Below are 27,111 nucleotides of genomic sequence, written 5' to 3' on the forward strand. Positions count from 1 at the left end.
TTAATTAGAATAATCAAATATAGTAAAGGTTAAATGTAAAGTAATGTCGAAATAAATATGTACCTAAAGTGCCAGTCGTATGGAATTTTGAAGTAATATTTATAGAATTCGTTTATACTTGTTTAGAAGGTTATCTGATTATAGGTTATCTGACATATATTTTCAAAATGTTTATAGATTGTGTATGTATTATTTGGAAGGTATTGCTTGGTGCGAAGAGTACATTTATTATCGCATTGCGATCTTCACCTTTTTCATGATAGCTTTAGTTATTATAATATATATATTTAATGATGAATCGAAACGACACAGCCATCTAGGATTCTATTGAAGCCTTTAACCTTCCCGCCAAACTAATTAGCCGCGTCCGTAAAATAAAAACATTCGATGTTTATTGCTTTATTCCAAACACTTTCACCGGCTTAAATACGTGGAGAAAGCTGGCAAGTTCATAACTAAAAAATTCCATAGAATTTTTTTATTGCCACGAATGAAAGTGCTGCCCAATAGTGTCAAAACCCATCACGTCAAGATTAAGTTTTTTTTTGTCCGATAACAAAGGTGGGGAATGTTTTTAAACATACTTCTAACAATATGTTCTTAGATTCATTTACAGGTGAACCCTAAAACGGTCCTTCGCCGCACATTTTGGCTGTGTGAGGTAATTATTTTTGCCTCACTTCTATGACGTTGCCTCATAATACAGATTGAAATTTTACTTCAGTACGACACTAAACATGCTGTACAAGGTATTTTGATCGAAAGTGAGAGCTTTCTCACGTCCAATTCGTTGTTAAAAATTGGCAAACGCTTTCTTTAAACATCTTGGTGATCTCACCTGTCTTTGTTACTTTGATTCGGCGGTCGTCCGGAAACATTTGGTGAATTTTGGCGATGTTTTCGTCAGTGGTTATGTTTTGAAGTGTCGCCGATGTGTCACATCTTCTAAGTTCGTACGTCCAGCTGTTCTGTTCAGCTGCCAGAACTTAACAGTTATAAATGATAGGGAAGTCGTATGCGTATTTTATGAGCGCCCGATATTGAACTTTTTCCAGTTTTACAAAAGCGCTAATATCGACATAGCTTATGGATTTTTAAACAATAACTATAAATGCAATATCGTTGAAATTTAGGCGGAAACGCATTAAAAGATGTGTGATCACAATACCGAGGTTTTTTAGTTAATGCAATTGAACAAGAATGTCAATAAATGTATATATGTATGTACGGTTGTGTTCTTTATGTTACATATTACTAATTACATTATCTGTTTATACTCTGTATCAGAAAGGAACAAGGTTTGTGCAAAGTAGAAAATGTACATGAAATGTACAAGAGTATATGAGATTTGCGGGAGGTGAAAAATGTAGACAGAAGAAGGCGTGGCAGACCCCAGAAAGTAAATATATTCTTGATCAGCATGACAAGACGAGTCGATCTATGTCTGTCTGTCTGTCCGTATTAACACCTGGATCTCAGAGACTATAAGAGCTAGAGACACAAAATTTTGCACAAAGATACCTTATGTGTGTACACTGTGCAAGTTCCATTATGATAGTCCGATTTAACAGGAAGTTATAGCCATAAACATAATTTCTGCCCAAGCGCTGCCCGCAGTCGGGCTAAACATGTTCACACACACACGTATAAACATCCATACACTCACATAGACGCAATTGCAATTATACACACTTTAGGTGAGTTCGAATACCAACATTTTTTTTTTAATTTTCTTATTATTCTAAACATACATATGTACAGAGTATTTCAAAGTCGGGACACCAACTTTAGCTTCTCTACTTGTTTATAGCTACCGACGTTCTTAACAAAACACATATAAAGGCAACTATGCATCACGGCGGCTGCAGTGTGCGTTTTTGGGTCTGCACATATGCTGCAGGTGAAGGCATTTCGTCGGATACGAATTATTGATATTAAAATTGATATTATTAATGGGTAACGAAGTGGATCATTTAAGATGTAACATGAAACTTAACAGTATTTTTAGTTTTTATTACATATGTTGATAAATTATTAATTTATTTGTTTATAAGTTGTATATAATACAATTGTTGGCAATTTCTTTGTAATGTGTCTTGTTTGAAAGATATAGCGATTGTAAGCTTAACGAAAGCATTGGATCAATTCATTTGTGAGTCAGCGTTTCCGAGACCGAAGAAAATGTGGAGTTCATGGACTGCTTGGAAAACGCACCGCGCACCATCAAGTGTACTCCTCCAAATTTGTTCTTAGAAAAATAGAGATGTTCTTTCCATTAATCTCTCCAGTAATGCAAAAAAACGGCAATTGAACTATTTTCTTATCCGAGAAAATGTTCTGAAAAATTGAAATATAACTATTACAGTTTTTGTTTTTTTTTTCTCTCTTTTTGATGTGCTTGAAATAGTTTTCCCTTTTGTACGTCCACCATCTACATATTTCCAAACCCTGAACAAATTAGTTGCTCTAGGCATGCAACAGACCTTAGTGTATTACTACTCATTTATTATATCTTATATAATACATATTTTCATAAATAATTGAAAACGAAGGCATTTAATTTGCTAGGCATAGCAAAATCATGAATATTTTAGTCTAATGTAAACATAAACATTTGAAGTCAAATTTATAAATGCAAATTTAATAATTTTGAGCATATGAAGGCTCAACAAAAAATTAATAGCAAAAAAAACTGCGAATGATAATATAAATTATCTATATATTATTTGAATTTTTTGTTTAATACGGAACCACAATCGTTGCATAGTCATTTTAAACCTTTCCTTACATACTATACATTTTAAATTTGTTGATTATTGAAAATTGGGTTTCCATTATTGAGCCTTTACTGGACGGCGGCCATTGAAGAACTTTGACTAAAATTTGTCTAATGGTTGTTTTGTTACGCAGGCCACAGCACATTCTGTGCTATATTGTTAACAAGTTCAAATAACCGATATATTTTTGTATTCGACCACGATAAGAAGACTAAGCAAAATATCCACGTACCCACATATTAGAGAAACATTTCCCACTCTTAACAACACTTGGCATGGCACATCCCTTAGAACATGTGTTTTCCCCGTAATTTGTTGAGTGATCGTCGTATTTCCAGTTTGTCTACATTAATCGCAGTCAGCAGCGGGCATTGTATTAGTGTACGGACAGTGGTGTAAGGCTAGTATCGCCTTAATAATATATAGTCAGCTAAGTTTTTCTTATTAATGTCATAAGTCCGCGTCAAATTTTTCTTTTGAAATTACGAAGTATGCTCGACAACATACTGAAAAAAAAATCGTAACAGCTGTTTCTATAGCCGCCCCCACACAGCCATTTGGGTGTCGCTTTCTTTTATTTTTGGTAACTGCGTACAAGGGAATTTTTTCAAGTTGCAATACATATTGTAAACACTATTATCTACCCTCATATCTTCATTAATTCAACTACTTATAACAGAAAGAGCAAGATCATTTACTATTGACATCAATAACATTACAACAGCGAATTCCATAAAAAGCTACAAAAACTAACAAGGTTGAAGCTAAAAGTAGCTGCAACCAAACCGAACAAAAAACCAACAACACAAGTTCATTAAAATATTCCAGAACAGTAAGAACAACTGACCAACGCATATTCTACCGAAATACTTTTCTCCACAGCCGGCGAGAACAGCAGCTGCAACAACAAAAACCAGGGCAACTACTCAGCAGCAGATATAACTAGTCGCTTGGGCCAAAGCAGCAACAACATAGTCAAAGCCAAAAACAGTAGCAAAAATAACAACAACAACAACGACGACGACGACGTTGAGGGCCTATTACCGTTGTCTGTAACTAAGAAGACATCTCTGTCCCCGGTTCCATATACTTGTAATTCTTCACCCCCTTCAATTACATATTCATCTGATTCCTCTACAGACTGTATCAGTTGGCCTTCTCGTACCCCATCTTCCTTCAACAACACAACTACCCACAACACAGGTACTGCCGCTCTTGCCAATAAGCTTGTGCGTTCCGTCACTGCTGCTAGCATCATGGATATGCCATATAACACTTCGCCTTCGCTACGCGTGCGTACCACCTCACTTAATCAGCTTAAGAAAACCGCTGACTTGGCCATTGAAAACGAGCTGCATGTTTGTCCTTCGGTCATGTCTGATGAGCTGCGAAAGCTTCTGCCGCCAACATCAGAAACAGTAATGACTAAACCATTTCCTATACGTGGTGAACGTACCATTGCCGATTGCACAACACCCCATGTAATCGCCATGGTAGGATTGCCGGCTCGTGGCAAGACCTTCATTTCGAAAAAATTAGCACGTTATCTTAACTGGATTGGGATTGCGACTCGCGTTTTCAATTTAGGCGAGTATCGGCGCCATGCGACTACCGCCTATAAGTCGCACGAATTCTTTCGCGCTGACAATGAAGAGGCCATGGCAATACGCAACCGTTGCGCCAACCAAGCTCTCCACGACTCCTGCGAGTGGTTGCTTAACGGGCAAGGCAGTATAGCTGTCTTCGATGCCACAAACTCGACCCGCGATCGCCGTCAGTTAATCTATGACATTGTTGTCAAGCAACATGGCTTCCGTCTTTTCTTCGTAGAATCAATTTGCGATGATCCACAAATAATTGAGCAAAACATACTTGAGGTGAAAGTCAGTTCCCCGGATTATTACAACATGAATACCGAGCTGGTTGTGCGCGACTTTCTGCAACGCATCGAGCATTATGAAGAACGCTATCAGCCTATTGATGAGGTGACAGAGTCCCATCTGAGCTTTATGAAGGTATACAATGCGGGGAAGAAGGTAGTAGTTTACAACAACGAGGGACACGTGGAGTCGCGCATTGTCTACTATCTAATGAACATCCATATAACGCCACGAACCATATATCTGACGCGTCATGGTGAGAGCGAATACAATCTGAGCGGTTTAATTGGCGGAGACTCGAACCTGAGCACACGTGGTCATCAGTATGCGCGAGCGTTGTCCTCGTACATCTCACAGCAGCATATCAAAGGGTTACGAGTATGGACCTCGTGGATGAAGCGTGCCATACAGACGGTGGCCGATGTAAAAGCACCTCAAGAACGGTGGAAGGCTTTAAATGAAATAGATGCGGGCCACTGCGAAGAGATGACCTACGAGCAGATCAAGGAGCGTTTTCCCGAAGAGTTTAAGGCGCGCGATGTTAATAAATTTGCATATCGCTATCCGCGAGGTGAGAGTTACGAGGATTTGGTAGCACGGCTTGAGCCAGTTATAATGGAACTAGAACGTCAAGGAAATGTGCTGGTGGTCTCACATCAAGCTGTGTTGCGTTGCCTCTTTGCATATTTCTTGGACAAATCTGCCGACGAGTTGCCATACTTATATGTTCCATTGCACACGGTAATCAAATTGACTCCAGTAGCATATGGCTGCAAGGTGGAGCACATTAAGCTTCCCATCGATGCAGTGGATACGCATCGCCCTAAGCCAAAGATACCAGGTGATGTGAGTGAGCCTGGTCTAGATGGGCTGAGCGGTGAGCTGGTAGCGCCCGACGGCGTTGGCAAAGTGCTTATTGTGGGCGATGACATGGAAACTGCAACGAATGGCAATGGCGGTCGAAAGGAGCATTTACAACAGACATGACAATTCGCGCACAAATTCAAGACACTCTAATGGGCGTTGCCTCTTAAAACACCATATAAAATATCATGGAATTCTACTGTTGCCTTTTGTAACTTAACGCATTTCTACTTAGTTAATACTGATTTATTTTTCTATAAGCTTACTAACAATTTTATTTCAAAAACTTGCCGTAAACCGTTACTTTACAAAAATTCGTTTATTGTTTTAAAATTTCGTAATTTAAATTTGAAATTGCAATATGAATATAAGGAAACGACTGCAGTAATCTGGCAAAATAAAAAAGTAAATTGGCGGAATGATTATAAAAATATTTGCGAGTTAGATAATTTTTTAATTATAGAAAACGACATTGAAAAAATCGATTTTCTACCCAAGCTTGGTATAGTCCTCTTCGAAAATGTTTATTAAAATAAAGTTTCTATAAAAAATAGCAGGTTTTTTGGTAGGGTATTAATAATCTAAAACATCAACGAAGTAATGCTATCAATTTTTATGACATGTCGTGCGAAAGAATGTGAAAAAAATATTTCGCATAAATAAATCAGATAAAATTTTCGGAAAAGTACAACAGGATTTTATTAAAACACATGCATAACATTATTCTAAAACGGAACTTAATTGAATACTTAAGAACAAACAAAAAAAGAAAATGTACTTTTTAAAAAAATATAATTCTTAGCTCTTTTTGCGGAATAATGTGCTTTGTTAGACATTTTTCCAAGCGGTTTGTACTAAGCTTTACTGTTAAAAAACAAATTAAATCAATATATATCAATATATACATATATATATATAACCTGTATCTTAATATTGTATATTGACTAAAATCAATTTTTTAATAAATAAATAAAAACAAATAAATTACAAATTTAATTGAAATATGACGGCATTTTTTATGAAGAATTTCTTACACCCCATGTCCTTATCTGGAATATTTTTCTCACCTATTAGTAATGATTGGATGGTTGAATATATTTAAGGTTTGTTTGTCAATTGCAATAGGAACTCGAAATCTTTAGAATCAAATACTTGATAATATAAAAATCCCGTTGAAATATGTATATATATATTTGTCCCCATGTCGGTTTCGACTCGTAATCGGATGACAGGTGAGCATTACTGTAGTCATTCGTCTTGTTGTATTGGTTGTTGTGGAAGGAAGGATAGAATGAAAGAGTCATGTGTGGACTTGACCCTATTAATACAAGTATATCATTTTTAATATGTACATTAATATTAATTACTTAAATTTGAATCTCTGCTATTAGGTGTACAGTATGAGCTTGAACCAAAACAGCAACAGGCGCCTGAAGAGCGGGGCAGATAGATCTTACATTTACGAGTATGATTTTGGAGTTACAATGTCATTGAAACTAGACAGCAAATAATCTACTAAAATGTTGGGCAAACCACTTAGAATTATGGGAGCTATGAAAATTACTAACATCGAGCATTGGACTCTGACCCTTCGTATAATATAATAAGGCTTTGTAGGACTTGTAATAACCGTGATTTGCGTACGGACAAGACAAGCATACATGCTTCACATGTATAACGTTACTCGTTTTACTTGTATGTAGTACCCTTTTACCGTTTCGGGTGAAGGGTATAAAAAATACCATGAAACAAAGTACTTTTGGCGTTGAAAATGGAGCTGTGCATAAATGTGTGCATTATCGATCTCTCATGAAACTTCTGAACATCGCAAAAATCTGCAAACTAAGAACATTTTACGGAATGAAATATACTAGTTTTGTGCGAATGTATGTATCACACAGAAGGAGGCGTGGCAGACCCCACAAAGTGTATATATTCTTGATCAGGGTGACAAGCCGAGTCGATATAGCCATGGACCGACATGGCTATATCTGTCTGTCCGTCCGTCTGTATGAGCGCAAGGATCTCAGAAGGTGCAAGAGCTAGAATAACCAAATTCGGTATCCAGATCCCTTAAGCCCTAGGCAGGTGAAGTTAATATTTTTATTCTGATATGTATGTTCGATCACCCTTGCTGAAAATTCAATCAAATCAGATCTTTGCTTGGCTGCAAACGAGCTCGAACGAGTTGAGTACTCTCAATATTTTTCTTATGATCGAACTTGCAAGAGCAATCTTTCTATTTTTACGAACAAGCACCGGACTTGATTGGTTTGCTTTCGAGCACACCAGGCTCGGTCACTTTGCTTATTGCGGTCGGTTCGAACGAGTACCGGCCTTGACTGGATTGCTTTCAAACAGTTCAGGCTCGGTCACTTCGAGTATTCTGTTCGTTGCGAACGGGTACCAGCCTTGATTGGTTTGCTTTCAAACACTTCAGGCTCGGTCACTTCGTTTAAGATGACTGGGTCTTGATCGAAGCAAACCAGACTTTGCCGAATGAGCGTTTGATCGAACGAGTATAGTGCCGTTATTGGTCGAGGAACTCAAATAAGATATTTAATATAAATTATTTCTTTTCGCTAATAGTTTTGTTGGATTCTTTAATTTATATGCATTGTATATGATGTTACTATTTAACTAATAGCCGAAAAAACAATCGAAAATGTAAGTGCACGTGCACCCGCCGATATCATTGGTCATTTCGGTCATGCGGATATGATTGCAAGTACGACGTTCGATCATTTCTTGCACGCAGGCAAGTTTCGGTCACCGCCGCTCATCTGAGTCTTTGCAGTTGTGAGTCAAATGGACTGGTTGGTGAGCGTTCGTTCACAACCGGTCATTACTTGCATTCATGCAAGCACAACCGCTCACTTCTGAGTTTTTGCAGTTGTGAGTCGAACTGTACCATACCGGGTATGGGTAAATACTCGAGTATGACCGAAAATGTAGTACTCGTGGCAGTTCTCTGATACATACACGCAGAGACACGATTCTGATGTAAATGTATTCTGTTGAAACTGTACATGAACATATCTTTAATTTTATTAAATAATTTAATAATTATAAATTTTTTAAACTAATTATTTATTAATTATTATTAATTATTAACAAAATTTTTTTTTTTATATTTTCCTTTTTGGCGGATACATCGTACTTAATTTGTAAAAATGTTATTTTTATACCCTGTACCCGTAGGGTAAAAAGGGTATATTAGGTTTGTGCAAAGTATGTAACATACAGAAGGAAGCATCTCCGACCCCATAAAGTATATATATTCTTGATCAGCATGACGAGAGAAATCGATCTAGACATGTCCGTCCGTCTGTCCGTCCGTCTGGATGAACGCAAGGATCTCAGAAACTATAAAAGCTAGAATAACCAAAGTTGGCATCCAGATTCTCCTAGGTCCGAGTAAGGACGAGTTTTTTTTTTTTTTTTTTTTTAATTTTCCCCCCCTTCCCCTGCTACAGAATTTCGTCAATAGCGTCTACATTTCAAATGGTACCTAAACCAAACTTTGCACACATAATTTATATATAATTGTCTACTGTTGTATAAAATTTTATTCAATTCGGTCAATTCTAAGAAAAGTTATTAGCGAAACAAATTCTCTACAGTACAACCCCCCCAAACTGCAGCAACAAGTTCGCCCTTCTTCTTCCTCTTTTTGCTGCTGCTATGGGCGCATATAACTCAGTGGCGCAAGTTTACCTGGGTACAGGGTATTACACTGTCGGGCTTGCTCGACTGTAGCGTTCTCTCTTGTTAACATTTACAAACATGTATTTTGTTATAAAAATGTTGGAAGTTTTGTTTTGAATGTGTAACCTAAGTATGGTGTACAAAGCTTAAGTATTTGCAGTAAGCACTTACAGAATTTAGTTGGTTGCGCCAACTAATTATTTTTAGCGAAAGTTACACCTTAGGAGCCCATAGGTGATGTTAAAGTAAGAAGCTTCATTTAATATACCCTGTACCCAAAGGGTACAAGGGTGCTATTTTCGGCCCGACACGACACGGCCACGAAATTAACTTTTAGAAACACGCACGCGCACGCACGACGAAAATTTTTCTTAACACGGCCCAACACGAACTTTTTATATATTAAATATAAAAATTAAAAAAAAAATATATATATATATAAACATTACAAATGTTTATTCAGAAAGATTATCTTATCAATATTTGAGCTAAGAAGCCGAGTACGTCGCTCATTTAAAATATGTCCAGAAGTGGAAAAAACTCGTTCGCTTGTTCCAGAGCTGACAGGGATATTGAGTATATGCCTTGATAATTGCCGTAGCATTTTACATTTTGTTGTTTTTTTCCAGAATGTTAGCACACAAATTCCTGGATCAACTACACTACTTATATAGTCATCTATTTCCATATCCATTCTTGACCTGTCCAATTTAATTTTTTTTTTGAATTATTAGTGTCCAAAAATTCAGAAAAGTCGTGTTGACTATTGGGTGCTTCGTTTTCTGATTTTAGTGTTCTTTCGTGTTTCCTCGTGCGTGTTTTGTCGTGCCTTTTTGGCTCAACACGAACACGCACGGCCACGCACGAAATCGGAATTTACAACACGAACACGCGGGCCCACGCGTGGCACGAAGTGCCACGACAAAAAACACGGCCCGTGCCCAACTCTAGTCCCGACTTTGAAATACTCTGTACATATGTTTAGAATAATTATAGAAATTAAGAAAAGTAAGAGAATTAAAGAACTTTTCTTTGATCGATTTTACCTATTTTGGTATTCGAACTCACGTAAAGGGTGTATATGTTTATGCTCGTATATTCGTGTCTGTGTAAGCATGTTCGCAGTTAACCAAAGCACCAACATCAACAACGCCGCGGGCAGCGCTTGAGCAGCGCTGCAGCAGCAAATATGTTTATGGCTATAACTTCTTGTTAAATCGGTCTATCATGATGAAACTTGGCAGCTTGCACAGCGTACTTTGTGGGGTCTGCCACGCCTCCTTCTGCCTGTTACATTTTCAGCTCCCGAAAACCTAATATACTCTTGTACATTTTATGCACAGAGTAAAATAAAGCTGCTTTATTTCTAGTATTTCACACGTAGTCAAGTTGAGGCTACACCGGAAAAAATTGAAAAATAAAAATGTAACTTCAACACTATTATCTAAATGTAAGCAATATTAAGGAATAATTTATAGGTATGTACTGTATAAGCTTTTTACACCCGAAGGGACCTCATGTGCAGAATATATACACAGGCAGCGGCCTCGCGTTTGGTTACTGCTCATGTGCTGCGCACTTGCTGCTTACTTGCAGCCCAGTGCCGCGTACACACATTCATAACCAAGTGTGCAGCAATTTTTGCGAACCCTAAAACTGGTATATAAGTTTTGTGCAAACAGTCAAAAGAAAACATCTCCATCCGCACATACCGTTATCAAAACGACTAGAGAGCCCTAGCCATCACGAGTTTTATTATTTGTATACTACTTGTAAGGTACAAGAGTATAGTCGAAGTGAAAATTTAACAGGCAAAAGGAGGCGTGTATATATATTCTTGATCAGCATGACTAGCCAACTTAGCTCTGTACCCAGGTGAGAGCTGAAGCGTCAAGGCAAATAATGCAAACTTGTCCTTTCTCAAACCTGGGAAAACGTTTTAGGTTTCATATTTTTCAGAATCTTTACGTTTAATCAGATGGATAAACGGTAAAAAGGCTTGGTATATCGACTCGCGTCATCATACTGAACGAATGTAGGTTATGATTCTGTGCGCTACATACACTCTCATGCAGGGTATAAAAAGCTACATGATCAAGATTAAACAAGTGGAGAAGCTAATGTCGAATGTCCCGACTTTGAAATACTCTGTACTCTGTACATATGAGTAGAATAATTATGCGTGTATGCCTGTGTCTTGTGTGCCTGTGCAAAGCAGTAACAACAACAACAGCTGCGGGCACTGTTTGGTCATATATACATATATGGCTTAAAATTCCTGTTAAATCGGTCTATCATTATGAAGCTTGGCATACGGACTCATAACTGACTGAAGGTATTTTCTGAATTTCAATGACAAATTTCTAGAAATACGGGAGTTATGGAAAATCAGCGGTTGATGGGAAGAGGGGGGGGGGGGGGAAGGAGGGAAATTCTAAAATACACATTTTCTGTGTAGTTACATAAGGCACTTGGGACTAAAATTAGGTGTCCCTAGCTTTTATAGTCTCTGAGATATACAAGTAGGCGATTATCGATTAATAGAATATCGGAAAATCCCCCATAGGGGGAAGTGTGCAAAATTTTGTGTCTTCCACAAAGTATATATATTCTTGATAAGAATGACAAGTCGAGTCGATATAGCATGTCCGTCCGTCCGACTGTATGAACGCAAGGATCTCAGCAAGTACAAGAGCAAGAATTACAAAACTTGGTATCCAGATTCTCCCAAGTCCGAGAAAGGACGAATTTGAGTTTTTTCCGACCCACCCCCACTCCCCCGCAATTCGTATTTGTTCCATAACTCCCGTAATTCTAGAAATTTTTCATTGAAATTCAGAAAATACTTCCAGTTAGTTATGAGTCCGTATGCCAAGTTTCATAATGATAGGCCGATTTAACAGGAAGTCTCAGCCACATAGAAATTGTGTACTCACATTTGGCAAATACCACCAGTTAGTGATTATGAGTCCGCATGCCAAGATTCGTTACGATAGGTTGCTTATGACGAAAGTTATAGACATAAATATTTTCTCCGCCGAAGCTCTGCCCGCTGTTGTTGTCGTTGTTGCTGCTTTGACACAATTATGTTCTGCATACATACACGCATATAAGCACGCATAGGCACCATGATGTAAATGTATGTTGATGAAACTGTACATAAACATATCTTCAATTTGTATGTATTAAATATATTTAATTTAACTTTATTTTTTTGTGGGAGAGTACAGGCTTTTTTCCTATCGGGCTTGCTCGACTGTAGCATTCTCTCTTGTTATACTCTGTACATGTAACAGGCAGAAGGCAGACGCCACAAGGTATATACAAGTATATTCTTCATCAGCATGACAAGACGAGTTGATCTAGCCCTGTCTGTCTGTCACATTAACACCTTGGTCTCAGAGACTATAAGAGCTAGAGACACCAAATTTTGCACAAAGATGCCTTATGTGTGTACGCTGTGCAAGTTTATTTTATTTTTCGATTTCCCCCCACTTGTCCCCCATGGAGGTTTTTCCGATTTTCCGTCTATATCTCAGACACTATAAGCTAGGGACACCAAATTTGAGTCCCAGATGCCTTATGTGAATATGCAGAGTATTTCAAAATACAGAGTATTTCAAAGTCGGGACTCTACTTGTTTAGGATTATCTGTGCATTTTCCCCATGATTTGCAAATTTAAATTGTTATTCAGTCTCAAAAAATGTAATGATTAATGTTGAGTTTTACTTTACAACTTAACTAATATTATTAACTAACATTATTTTTTAAGCAAACAAAATAAAACTCATAAAATAATGATTGTTGTTTAAGTATTTAAAAAAAAAAAAAAATAATACTCAAGCTGTATTGTTTTAAAGATTTTTTTGCCCAAAACTACTATCTGGGCTTGTCTAGCGAACTGTTTAGGGATACATATAGTATATATAAATGTTGTCCTTATTCCCGCTGAAAGAGGCAGTTGTTTATATACATATACTATAAATGTATATATGTTTATAAATAATTCTAATACATATAACTCTTCTTTTCGTTTTAGCCAATATTTTCGGCGATGGCAGCTTTTAAAATGGCTACGAATGCTCCCAATGTGGCAACGTATTTGTAAAAGTCTCTAATGTTTTAATCACCTTCGACTTCAACACGTTCAACTGCATTTGCCTGCAAGGCAAAAAGCTTTGAAAATAATGCCGCGTTTTCGTAATGATAATAACGAACAGATCCGGTATCAAGATGGTGATGTGGTCTGGGTAAAAATACACAACACAGAAATCTGGTGGCCTGGTGAGATAACACTATCACAAGACTTTCGTTTCGCCAGCTCCAATCGACCTCCATTTGCAGTTGTTGCATTCTTTAATGAAAAAACGTTGTATGTATAGTTGCTTTAAGTATATTTCAGTTAGAATTTCAATATCTCTTGCATATTTTTTTTTTTTCAGTGAACAGGTCCGATCTCCTAAGTTAATTTCACCATTTCAATGCCCGCATAAGAATGAGTTAATACAGCGCGGCACAAGTAAGTTGAAATGCTTAACTTTTAGATTCAGCCAATATTTAAAATGGTTTTATGCACATTTTAAAGCATAGGTAATATTTTAGCAGCTCTCTGCACTATATTCCTTCAAATAAAATGAACTTTCTTATACCAAAGTTCCCATGGATATTTTTATACCCTGTACCTGAAGGGTAAAAAGGGTATATTAGGTTTGTGCAAAGTATGTAACAGGCAAAAGGAAGCACCTCCGACTCCATAATGTATATATATTCTTGATCAGCGTGACGAGACGAATCGATTTAGACATGTCCGCCTTTCGCTCCTGGTCCCTAGTCTACACGAGTCTATTTTATTTGTATGATTTCCTCTCCCCTCTCCTCGCTAGCGAATTTCGCCAATACTGCCCACATTTCACCAACTACATACAACTTTGCACTAGTAATCTATATACAATTATTTACTTTTGTTTATTATAAGCGAAACAATTGCACTCCAGTACTAACTTAGTGTTGGAAGTTTTTCTGGATACAGGGTATTTCACTGTCGGGCGTTATCGAATGTTTCGTTCTCTCTTGTTTTATAATATTGGCGGTACCAATTTATATATTTTTATACCCTATACCCAAAGGGTAAAAGGGCAAGATGACAAGACGAGTCGATATAGCCATGGTTGTCCGTCCGTCTGTCTGTCTGTATGAACGCAAGGATTTCAGAAAGTATAAGAGCTAGAATAACCAAACTTGGTATCCAGATTCTCCTAAGTCCGAGAAAGTACGAGTTTGATTTTTTTTCGATGTTTTTTTTTATACTCTGTACATGAAATGTACAAGAGTATATTAGGTTTGCCGGAGCTGAACATGTAACAGGCAGAAGGAGGCGTGGCAGACCCCACAAAGTATATATATTCTTGAGCAGCGTGACAAGACGAGTCGATCTAGCCCTGTCTGTCCGTCTGTCCGTATGAACACCTGGATCTCAGAGACTATAAGAGATACGCTATGTGTGTACGCTATACGAGTTTCGTTTTTTTTTTTTATTTGCCCACACTTCCCCCCTATGGGGGTTTTCCCGATTTTCCATTCGTATAATCGCCTATATCTCGGAGACTGTAAGACCTAAGGACACCAAATTTTAGTCCAAGATGTCTTTTGTGAATACGCAGAAAATGTGTATTTTGGAATTTCCCTCCCTCACCCCATCCCCCGCAATCCATAACTCCCGTATTTCTTGGATTTTCGAACTCATAATGATAGGCCTATTTAACAGGAAGTTATAGCCATATATGTACATAAGACCAAGCAGTGCCCGCAGCTGTTGTCGTTGTTACTGCTTTGCTCAGGCATACACAGACATACACAAACACACACATACACGCATAATTATTCTACACATATGTATGTACAGAGTATTTCAAAGTCGGGATAACCGACTTTAGCTTCTCTACTTGTTTTTAAGCATTTTTTTTTTTTTAAACTTTCCATTTGTGTGGAGAGTACAGGGTATTTTACTGTCGGGCTTGCTCGACTGTAGCGTTCTATCTTGTTTTATTTTGGGAAAATAATACCTCTATGCTTTTAACATTAATAGTTGTGACATTAATAGCTTTAACATTAATAAATATGAAAATATTTTATTTTAATAATTACTAAACTCGGTATGAAGTACATTTGAGTCGGTAGCCTTTCACCCTTTGGGTACAGTGTATAATGAGTTTCAACAGGCGATTGAACTTTGTAAATTACATTGCCCTTAAGAAATTACTTACAATCATTAAGTTGGCTGTTAACAAATCCATGGTTTTTTGCAGGAAAAGCTGATAGATTACATATGAAAGACAAATTTTGCGACGATGTGAACATTGCTGAATTTCGTTCTCAACAACGAGAAGCTGCAGAAAGAGTCACCAATAGGGTCAGAGGAGACAGTGACAGCAAGCCAGATAGTTTAATCAAAGCGCTGTTGTCGAGTAATAGCAGCAATAAAAACACCAATGCCCGCCTGCCGTTTCCCCAAGCTCCATCATTTATGCAGAATGTAAGTAAATAAAAATTTATTGACACTCAACTTTTATTTACTCCACATATAAGTATTCGCTTGGCCTGCTTTCAAACTTTAAACTTCGCTGGTGCACCTGTTCATCCGTACTATGTAGATGCTTTTAAGATCATATCGAAATCAGCCAGATATCTCTGTAATCTTACCGAACTATTACCAGGGAACTGTACGAAGTATTCTAGGAACACCGTGTTAAGCGAGAGCTAGGTGCACCCACTTTTTCCCCCTACTAATTCTACTAGTGGAACTTTTACTTTTACACAGGGTTCGTAAAATCAGAGCAAAACTCATTCGTACACACGAGAAATTCTGTCGCGGGTCACAGTGAGTTGCTGCCGATTGAGCCGTCTGAGCCGTCTGGCAGAAGCCGTGGGTCGCCATACTTCGCCGTGGGTCACTGCCGACGGCAACAAAGCGTCGTACGAGCCGGGCTGCAGAAGCCGAGCGCTCGTTCGTGGCAGGCAGGGATATGTACAGATGTGTGAAATTTGTTTGATGGTATGCCTGTGTGTATATATTTATACTCTATTAGGTTTGCGGGAGCTGAAAATGTAACAGGCAGAAGGGAGGCGTGGCAGACACCCCAAAGTATATATATTCTTGATCAGCATGACGAGACGAGTCGATCTAGCCCTGTCTGCGTGTCTGTCTGTCCGTATGAACACCTGGATCTCAGAGACTATAAGAGGTAGAGATACCATACTTTGCACAAAGATGCGTTATGTGTGTACGCTGTGCAAGTTTTTTTTTTTTTTTTTTTTTTTGATATTCCCCCAACTTCCCCACTATGGGGGTTTTCCCGATTTTCCATTCGTATAATCGCCTATATCTCGGAGACTATAAGACGTACGGACACCAAATTTTAGTCCCAGATGTCTTATGTGAATACGCAGAAAATGTGTATTTTGGAATTTCCCTCCCTCCCCCCTCTCCCATGCAAATTTTCTCTAACGCCCGTAATTCTTCGAAATTTTGCAAATACCTTCAGTTAGTTATTATGTATCCGTATACCAAGTTTCATCACGATAGACCGATTTAACAAGTAGTTATAGCCATAAACATATTTGCTGCTGCAGCGCTGCTCAAGCGCTGCCCGCGGCTGTTGTTTATGCTGGTGCTTTGATTGACTGCGAACATGCTTACACAGACACGAATAGACGCGCATGAGCATACATACACTCACATAGACGCAATTGATTTGTATACACGGTGCGTTCCAAAGTAAACAGGACCTTTTTAATCTAGCGCCCCCTGGTGGCGCTATCTATATGTCGAATGGTGCGTTAGAATCTGCTATCCTTATCGATTGTCCAGTGAGAATTTCATGACATTTCATCGATTGGAAGTGAAGTTATTGCGTTTTAAGTGTCAGTATGTTTGTGTTATCGGCGAGCTTCGAACAAAGAGCCAACATTAAATTTTGTTTTAAAATTGGTAAAACTTTTACCGAAACGTTTCAATTGATGAAACAAGTTTATAGCGATGATTGCCTATACAGTAGCAGAGTGCACGAGTGGTTTCAACGTTTTCAAAATGGTCGTGAGCACATAAATGATGATCAACATGTGGGCCAATCAAAATTCGTGATCACCGAAAATTCCATCGAAACTGTGCGTGAATTCATCAAAAATCAGCCGAAATCATCATTGAAATTGATGGAAATGGAATTGAACATCTCCAAAACATCGATTTATCGCATTTTGACCGAACATTTGGGCTTACGAAAGGTGTGTGCACGGTTAGTTCCGCACAAATTGACTGACGACTGACGTCGTCAGACGATCGACGCTTGTGTCCGATTATTTGACCAAAAATCACATTTTAACCATTAACCACTCGCCGTTTTCACCTGATATGGCACCGTGCGACTTCATTTGCCCATGAAAGGAAAGCGTTATGCAGACGTAGAGGCCATTCAAAAGACTTGCACCGGCATACTGGCGGCCATACCGGCCAACGGGATAAAACACTAGTTCGACATGCTTTTGGATCGTGCAATAAGCTGTATTGAAGCAGAAGAAGACTATTTTGAATAAAATAAATTGATTTTGCCAAAAAAACCATTTGTTCTCTTTTTTTTAAAGTCCTTTGGAAAACACCTTGTATGTGCAATTATACAACAAATTTTTTTTTTAATTTTTTGTAATTTCTATAATTATTCTAAACAAATGTACAGAGTATTTCAAAGACACCCGCCTTTAGCTTTTTAACTTGTTTATTTATTTGCAAATGGTCTTTTTATTTCGTATAGCCAAAAAAGATATTCATATATGTATGTATGAAATATAGTATCAGGTACCACTATGCAAACGCAGAAAAATCAGCTAGATGAAGCTAGATGAAATGGGTCGCGCACATTTCGCCTTGAAATATACATATACTCACAAGCATACCAACATAAAAATTTCATACATCCCACATACATATGTATGTATGTCTGCCTGCCACGAACGAGCGCTCGGCTGTTGCAGGCTGGCTCGTCCGACACTCTGCCGCTGTCGGCAGCGACCCACGATACCCACGGGCTCTGCCGCCAGCGACCCACTAAAACACGCGGCAGAATTTTTTCTGTGTAGCAACGGGTAGTGAGCACATTTTACGAACCCTGCTTTTACATGTACATACATGTGTAGTATAGTCACTTAAGAATGAAATTTGTATACCATATACATACTCGTAGGGTAAAAAGGGTATTAGGCTTGTGCAATGTGAAAGCCAGATAAATTCATCTCCGACCCCATCTCTATACATATATTCTATTCCATTTTCTATATATATAAAACAGTTTGTCCTGAGTGACTGACTGACACTCTGATTGGTGATCAATGCACAGTCCAAACGGTAAAAGCTATGAAACTGAAATTTGGACACAGCTAACAATGCTACAACTGTATTCTGAAGAGCTCTAAGACTCATTTATTAAATTTTAATCTTATTGTCAAAATCAGATAATTCCTTAAAGTTGAAACGTGGGCGATGGACTTTAATACTTACATATTAATATATAGTTTATTTTATGTTATGCAGGAGTCAACGTTCCGCATTATGGATATTGGCGGCGGGAAGCCAGCCAACACTGATCAACGCGTCAAAGAGGAAAGCTACGAGTGCAACACATGCAACTTTCGCACCACCAGCATGAGTGTGTTGCTCATTCATCGTCGGGCCCATCATAAAAATAGCGAACAACGTTCAACGCCAGAAAGGGAATATTATGGAACAAATGTGACAAATAAAACGCGCGCCAAACGCCGCGCTAACACAACAACAAGCGGCGGAACCAAATTGCGTTGCGATAGTCTGACACATGCCACATTTTCAAAAGATTCAGTTCGCTGTCATTCACGTCACGTATCAATTGTGGTTGATGCGCCATTGACGGGTGAGGATCAGCTGAAAGTGGCTGCTATTGTGAAAAAAACTATGGCCAGCATAGAACGTGTTGTGCAACCATCGGTGCCAACAGAATCGGTGTTCTGTCAAACATTATTGCCGAAGTCGAAGCAAACACAGCGTAGAAACACGCAGCATGCATCAGTAGGGCGTGGTGGTCAACATAATGATCAATTAAGTACTACAATGGCAGCCCCTGTACCGTCTATTACCAAACAGCGCCGCCTTACTCGCTCCATGACGGCAGCAACCTTGTCAGCGGCGCCATCAACAGCTTTATCATCCCCAGCAAAATCCACAATCCTGCATCCTCCGTTGCTATCACCACAGTCTTCACCCACCCGCAGGGTTGGTCGTCGATTGGCACCAGATGCGAGACGTCAGACCATAGTTTTAATTAATGCACCGATTTCAGCCACAGACAAAAAAGTGCCAACCAAAAGCAAACGGGCCCTGCGCAACACCCTTACGTTCCCACCACGTTCTTCTAGTTCTACATCAAGATCGAGAACCAGTGTGTCCCCAAGACCGCCCAAACAACAACGGTCGCATGTTAACTCCCGCAGTGTCGTCAGTTCACCTACAAGGAGCACAATTTCATCTGTTGTGACGCCAATCCTAAAGAATTGTGCAGATGTAGCCATGTCCCAGCGCAACACTGCTGCATCATTTGAACTACAACAGAGCCTCTTGGCTGAGTGGTGCGATGATGAGCTCGATGAGTCACCAATTAAAAATGTCGATTGCATAGTTACAGCCCCAACCACTTTAGAAACGACCACTGAAAATTGTGCCGATAATAGCACAGTAAAGGCAGTGGATCCTAAAGTTAATACTGATTATATACAAGAAAGTGATAACAACCAGAGTGTCAAGAAATGCGAAAATGGCACACCAAAGATTGATCGAGGTAAGGGGACCTTACAAAAGTTGAATGAGGCAACCACTGCAGCAACATCAAAATTGTATAGCGGTGTTGGCAATGGTAATAACTTTATTCCCACTATAAATATTAATAATAACTACTCCGCCTGTTGCTTCGATTTTGAGGAGGATGAGAAGCAACAGCATCATGAAACTTCGGCAGATAAGCAAAATGGACTCAGCTACAGAGATCGTTTAAAAGTTACCGCTAATGCTTCTGCGCAGACCAATATTGCTCCCCAGCAAAAGGTGGTGGAAGAAAAACTGCTGCCATTTATTGAAGAAAGTAAAGAAGGACAGCAACAAAATATGGAAATAAACAAACATGATATAAATTTATCGAACGATGAATTGTTTAATGGATTTGAAGAGGATTGGGTGCAGGCAGCTGCAGCAGCTGAGATAGAGGCCGAGCGCGAGCAGGAATCATCTAATAAATTAAGTTTACCAATTAAGGAACGCCAGAAGCGAATATTCAAATCACGCAACAAATCATTGCAAAACTATGACCATACGTTGCTAAGTTCAGTGCCCGTTTCGGTAGAACCATCTGAAAAACAGATTGGTTCTCGAAAGAGTATGCCGTCAAAAACAATTAAAATTGAACATGAGCAGCGGCAAGGAAAAATTAAATCAGTAGCTAATAGTTCGGATCATCACTTAACCAAAATAGACAAGCGACGCCATAATCAGAAGCCACAAGTTGGCAATTTGAAAAAGAAAGTTCGCACCGTGCTGAACCGAACTAAAGTGCGAGGAAAGGAGTACGATTATAAAGAAGTATCTTCTTCAACACAGGCGTCGGATTTTGGAACATCTAATCAGTTGCTGACGCCACCAGTAGTTGATGAGCTTAGCAACTTGAGTAGCACAGCTAGTTGTTTCGGCTTGGCATCCCCAGCATTCAGTTCTAGCACCAGTTGTTCAGTTGCTTCCAACATAGCGGTTATTTCGGCTGAGGAGGCACGTGAACTTCAACGCTTAGCGCCTAGCGCTGTAAATGATGATAGTGGTACTTGCGATATTCCACAGCATACCAACACTATCATTGATGCGACACAACCGGTTCTCCGTGGTGGCGTGCTCATATTGGAAAATATACGGCTGCCAAACCTTTATGAAAGACCACATGCTAATAGCAGCGAAACTACAACTACGAGTGTACCGATTGTAGCAGACAGTCGTGACTCAACCAGTAAGCAATTAAGCTCCATATCTGTCGATCTACAAACTGTCTATAGTGATGAGAACAGCGAGAGTGCTGAGAATTCAATGTCGCTACCCTCTTTGGTCATGAAGTCTGATAATGAAGAAGTTGCAAATAAAATGCAAGACATTGATGAACCAATTTTGATGGAAGAAGAGGAAATAAAAGTGAAGAAAACTCAATGCTTTAAAGAACACTCTACAGTGCAACAAGCACCATCGTCGGCAGACTTGGGTATATTATTGAACTCTCATGAAGGCTGTCCCGTTCTGGGAGCCGTAGAAGCGAGTCAGTGCGTTGCCCCATCACGACAAATGTTTACAAAACGCGAGCAGGAGCTATTGCTGCAAAACGAGGCGGATCAGCTCAACGGACGTAGTGCAGAGAAATGTCGAATGGCACGCGAGCGCTGGAGTAGAAGAAAACATACGATTCAGCAAAACGACAAGCCTTTCTTTGAAGATTCATGCGAATTGGATGCGCTGCACAGAAAAAATAAAATCGTCAGTCAGCCGCAGAAGGTAGAAACGATGATGCCCCAAACATCCGTAAAAGAAAGTACACAGCTGCGTCATCAAGATGTGGTGAAAGCGAAGCAACAGTTAGCGCATCTGCGAGCAAGACATTGCCGTCCAGCGTCCCTGCCAACATCTCTACCACTGTGCAGAACAGATCAACGCGAGCGGAAACGTTTGCGCAACGTGATAAGTGAAAACGACCACGAGAATATAGCGATGCCAGCAAAATTTAACAATCACAAGCACAAGGCGGATTTCATAGAGGTCAAGCAAGAGCCAACAATAGTACAGCGCAGTGCAACACCAATGGAGTGCGGGGAAAATGTAAGTACAATGACATCCGATGTCGTACCCATTTTCCAAAAAAAAAAACTCAAGTGATTAGTATAAAAAATTAATTAATTTATGAATTGTGCAGGCTGATCAAAGAACATCTTATTAAATGTTGAACATAATCATAGACATTATTTTTTTCTATGTATCATTTTTTAATGTGGAAACGTATAAATGTATTGAGATTGGGCAGAGTGAAAATTGTAACAGGCGGAAGGAGGCTTCTCCTCCTTTCTCCCCCCACTCACACGGTAGTAGGAATTTTCCATAACTTCCACAGCTTTTGTTGCAACTGCTTTGGCTCAACTCTGTACTGCACACATACTCACACACAGACATGCAAAGACTTAATACCAATGTAAATATGTACGCAGTCATATACGTGAGTTCGAATCCCGATGGAGGTATTATCGAAAGTATAATATTTATTTTGTATACCCTGTACCCAAAGGGGGGTAAAAGGTTTTACTAGTTTTGTGCGAATGTATGTAAAACACAGTGTCGCAACTCTGTACCTATGTGGGGAGTGAGGGAAAGGAGGAAAATTCACATGCACATATTCTCCGTCTTCATATAAGGCATCTCGGACTAATTTGGTGTTATTTGGAGTGGGGGGCTGAGTCAAAAAAAATTGAAACAAATTCGTTCATTTGGTGTCTCTATCTCTTATAGTCCCTGAGATCTAGGTGATCATACGGACGGACAGATGGACAGACAGTGCTAGATCCACTTGTCTTGTCATGCTCATCAAGAATATATGTATACACTTTGTGAGGTCCGCCACGCCACCTTCTGCCTATTCCATTTTCCAGTTAAGCTGCAAACCTCTGTAAATTTACAAATATCAAATATTTAATCTTAAATATTTATACTCTGTACATAAAATGTACAAGAGTATATTGGGTTTGCGGGAGCTGAACATGTAACAGGCAGAAGGAGGCGTGGCAGACCCCACAAAGTATATATATTCTTGAACAGCATGACGAGTTGATCTAGCCCTGTCTGTCTGTCCGACTGTCAGTCTGTCCGTATGAACACCTGGATCGCAGAGACTATAAGAGCTAGAGACACCAAATTTTGCACAAAGATGCCTTATGTGTGTACGCTGTGCAAGTTTGTTTTATTTTTTTGATTTTCCCCCACTTCCCCCTTATGGGGGTTCACCCGATTTTCCATTCGTATAATCGCCTATATCTCGGAGACTATAAGACCTAAGGACACACAATTTTAGTCCAAGATGCCTTTTGTGAATACGCAGAAAATGGAATTCTGGAATTTCCCTCCCTCCCCCCATCCCCCGCAATCCATAACTCCCGTATTTCTTGGAATTTCGAACTCAAACTTGGCAAATACCTCCATTTACTTATAATAAGTCCAAATGCCAAGTTCTTAATGATAGGCCGATTTAACAGGAAGTTATAGCCATGTATGTGCATAAGACCAAGTAGTGCCCGCAGCTGTTGTTGTTACTGCTTTGCTCAGGCACACGAGACATACACAGACACACACATACACTCATAGTTATTCTACAAATATGTACAGAGTATTTCAAAGTCGGAATACCCGACTTTAGCTTCTCTACTTGTTTATCTAAACTTTGCAACAAAATATCTCAGAAGATGTGTATTTAGGGAGATCGGGAAGACATTTTTCTAAAATCGTATTCCAACCTTTGTATAATTATTTCTGACTCTTTTTATATCCAACAGGCACCAGGCGCAACGAGTCAACTGGGCGCTGGTCGCATATGTGCTGTTATGACTCGACCCATACCTGGGTATAATCATACCTTCATGCTTTGTTCGTTAGCTAACAATAACTTCACGCCACTAAATAATGTGGCTCTGTACTTGGATAACGAAAAAAATCATTTAGTGCCTGTACCGGACGAAGTGCTAACCGAACCGCCTCGTCTGGCCGATGGACATCCACTCTCCGCTGTTTTCACGGACATTGATTTTCTCGATGGAGAGACCATGGGCCATATACTGGACCAACAGCAAGATCAAGAAGAAGAAGAAGAAGCAAATGAGGTGACATTTGCTGCTGTGCCGTATTCTTCGCCTGCTCTTGAAATTAATAGCGATCCAGAAAGCGAGCAGGGATCTGCTGTTGGTATTATAGATGAGAGGGACCTTGTCAGCAGTCACACCAACACAGTTAGAACTCACGACTTCTATGGCCATGCTGATAATACTATCGATGAGTCGTCTGATAAAGAAGATAGGGATATACTGCAAATGCAATCACAAAACAATAACCCTCAACTTACGCTGAACGACGATCAGATGCATCCTAATATGCTGCTGCTGAGCGTTAATGGTCATCGCCTGGAGCTGGATCCATTGGCGCTTATTAGCATAGCGGAACAACCCGACTCAAATATTGAACTAATCGCGGATGATGGTGACCGCGTATATTTGCACGGGAGCGACATATTACAAGCAGCCCAGGAATATCTTCAAGAGCGCGACCTGCAACTGGTCAATGTAGAAGAGCTTATGGCAAGCAGCAGTAACGAGGTTGAAACGCTAAATAGTGAGGAAATCAGCGACGACGGAATATCCAGACTCGCTAGCACTGGCATAGGTGTTCTGAACGTAAATGCGCGAACTGAAACTACATCATCGGCACTGCTGGCAGACAGTGACAACGATGATATTGATGATAAAAAAGTGGGTCATGTGTATATACCGCCATCGGCAGCAACAAATTTGACCCCTCCCATTACTGCGCGCACAAACGAAACAAACGCGCTGCTCAATCAGATGCCCATTATGTCCACGCTCGAGCATGTCAGCGGTGTGCAGCTACGTCGTGTTTCGCCACTAACTGATGCCAATTTAGAAGACAGCTTGGCAGTTATTGGTGTGGTGGCAAATAATGTCAATAGCAATGTGCCTACTTCTCTTGAGCTACCCATCACAATCACTAATCCAGCGATTGCACCACGCCTGGCCTCACCAGCTGCCGATATCGTAGAATTTAAACCATTTTAATAGATTTAAAGTCGTTAAATAACTTATGTTAAATAAATATAGTCGCAGTCTCCTGTGGAAGTCGGTTTTAAGTTCTATATATTAATTACGATTCACAACAGCTTGAAAATGAAGTTCATAAGTTGTATTATAATTTGATTAATATTACTACTATTTTTAAACAAACAATTTTCCTTAGCTTAAAAATGAAGAGTTTATATATATTTTTTTTATTTATTAAAATCGATTCACAACATATAGTACATGGAAAATTGCTTAGCTTTTTGATTTAAAGCATGCAATTAGTGCTTGAAAATGAAGTTCACACGTTGTATTATAATTTGATTAATATTAGTACTATTTTTAAACAAACAATTTTCCTTAACAAAAAATAAAACGTTTTTATTATTTTTTTATATTTATTTATTACGATTCACAACATATAGCACATGGAAAATTGCTTAGCTTTTAGATTTAAAGCATGCAATTAGTGCTTGAAAATGAAGTTCACACGTTGTATTATAATTTGATTAATATTAGTACTATTTTTAAACAAACAATTTTCCTTAACAAAAAATAAAACGTTATTATTTTTTTTTATTTATTAATTACGATTTACAACATAGCACATGGAAAATTGCTTAGCTTTTAGATTTGAAGCACACAATTAGTGCTTGAAAATGAAGCTCACACGTTGTATTATAATTTGATTAATATTACTACTATTTTTAAACAAACAATTTTTGTTAACAAAAAATAAAACTGATTTAATTTAATTAATAATAATAATAATAAAAAATCACAATTTAAATGTATGTAAAATCAATCATCTTTATCTAAGCAGTCATATATATTTGTAAGCATGTAAATAGTACATCTTAAAGTAATTAATTGAACAACAAAATAGGAAAAACACACACAGCTTTGCTTTAAAATAAATGTAAAACCTAATTTAAAGGCACCCCTTTTTAACAAGATTAGTTCAAGACGCATTAGGCACGGCGGCTATGTAAAAACACTTGTACTACCAAATACATCTGTGCCCATTAGAAACGTTCATTGCGTTTGGTTTAGTTAATAAATGACCTAGCCACGTAGTGGCGAAACCTGTAGAGGACAGCTAATTTTGAGATTTTGATGGGCTGTACTAACTAAGATAGTCGATATATATTGCATGGCGCCGATATCATATCAGAAAATGAAATGATGCCTTCCATCATGCAAGGAGCAGTCGTTGCTGCTGTATCTTATGAAAGTGGAGTTGAGCTGGTTTACTTTGGCTATGGTGCAAATAATGAGGTGGATTTCCAAAAATCAAAAATTGATCGCTTTCGGTAATATGAACATACCTATCTGAGAGGAACTTTCCCAGGGATTAAGAAAATTGTAGTTTCAAAGAAATCGATATCACAGCTTAGGAGATATTTAGATATGCTTGATCAACGTGCCAACAAGAATCGATCTAGCCCTGTCTTTCCGTATTAGCACCTGAATCTCAGAGACCTAGACTTACCAAATTTCGGACACCTATGCCTTATGTGTGTGTAAACTTGTTTCATTTTTGATGCACCCCCACTCCCGCCTATATCTCACAAATTATAAGAGCTAGAGACACCAAATTTTATTCCAAGATGTCTTATATGAGTACGCAGGCAAGTCTAGAAATCGTATCATAATGTACAATAATTTCTTTCAATTTGATTTTTGAAAATATGTTTATTCATTCGGAAGATGTGATTTTCGAATGCTGATTATTCTCTCTTATGCGCTGCAGAAACTCCGTCTACTTTGTAGTTGGTTGGGTGGTTTCTAATGCTTCGCACGCTGGAGTACTGGCTTGAAACTCATAATAATATAATGGTCGAAATAATTTGACGATCCGTACATAAAAATATACCCTATACATCTCTCGTTTGTCCCATTAAGGAATATTGCTCATGCGTTTGGTCTCCTCAGTATAAACAAGAGAGAACGC

General features: G+C 38.8%; 1 protein-coding gene across 5 annotated transcripts in view; it reads left to right on the plus strand.

Moving 5' to 3' along the window:
• Positions 1-25,457, plus strand: part of LOC115629153 (6-phosphofructo-2-kinase/fructose-2,6-bisphosphatase 1-like) — a 37,237-nt gene extending 11,780 nt beyond the window's left edge. For 2 of the 5 annotated variants that reach the window (XR_003995868.1, XR_003995869.1), the window contains exon 3: positions 3,660-3,794. Coding sequence is in view for 3 of the 5 variants with exons in the window: in XM_030525518.1 (XP_030381378.1) it covers positions 13,418-13,602; positions 13,673-13,749; positions 15,536-15,762; positions 18,811-22,149; positions 23,868-25,157 (5,118 nt within the window). In the remaining 2 variants the exon portion in view is untranslated. Of the gene's footprint in view, positions 1-3,659; positions 6,210-13,269; positions 13,603-13,672; positions 13,750-15,535; positions 15,763-18,791; positions 22,150-23,867 lie in introns of those variants that run through there. The other 3 variants (XM_030525518.1, XM_030525520.1, XM_030525521.1) reach the window with 3 other exon arrangements.
• Positions 25,458-27,111: the final 1,654 nt, after the last annotated feature.

This window comes from Scaptodrosophila lebanonensis, unplaced genomic scaffold, assembly GCF_003285725.1.
Source record: "Scaptodrosophila lebanonensis strain 11010-0011.00,11010-0021.00 unplaced genomic scaffold, SlebRS2 tig00000136-arrow-arrow-pilon, whole genome shotgun sequence".
NCBI lineage: Eukaryota > Metazoa > Arthropoda > Insecta > Diptera > Drosophilidae > Scaptodrosophila > Scaptodrosophila lebanonensis.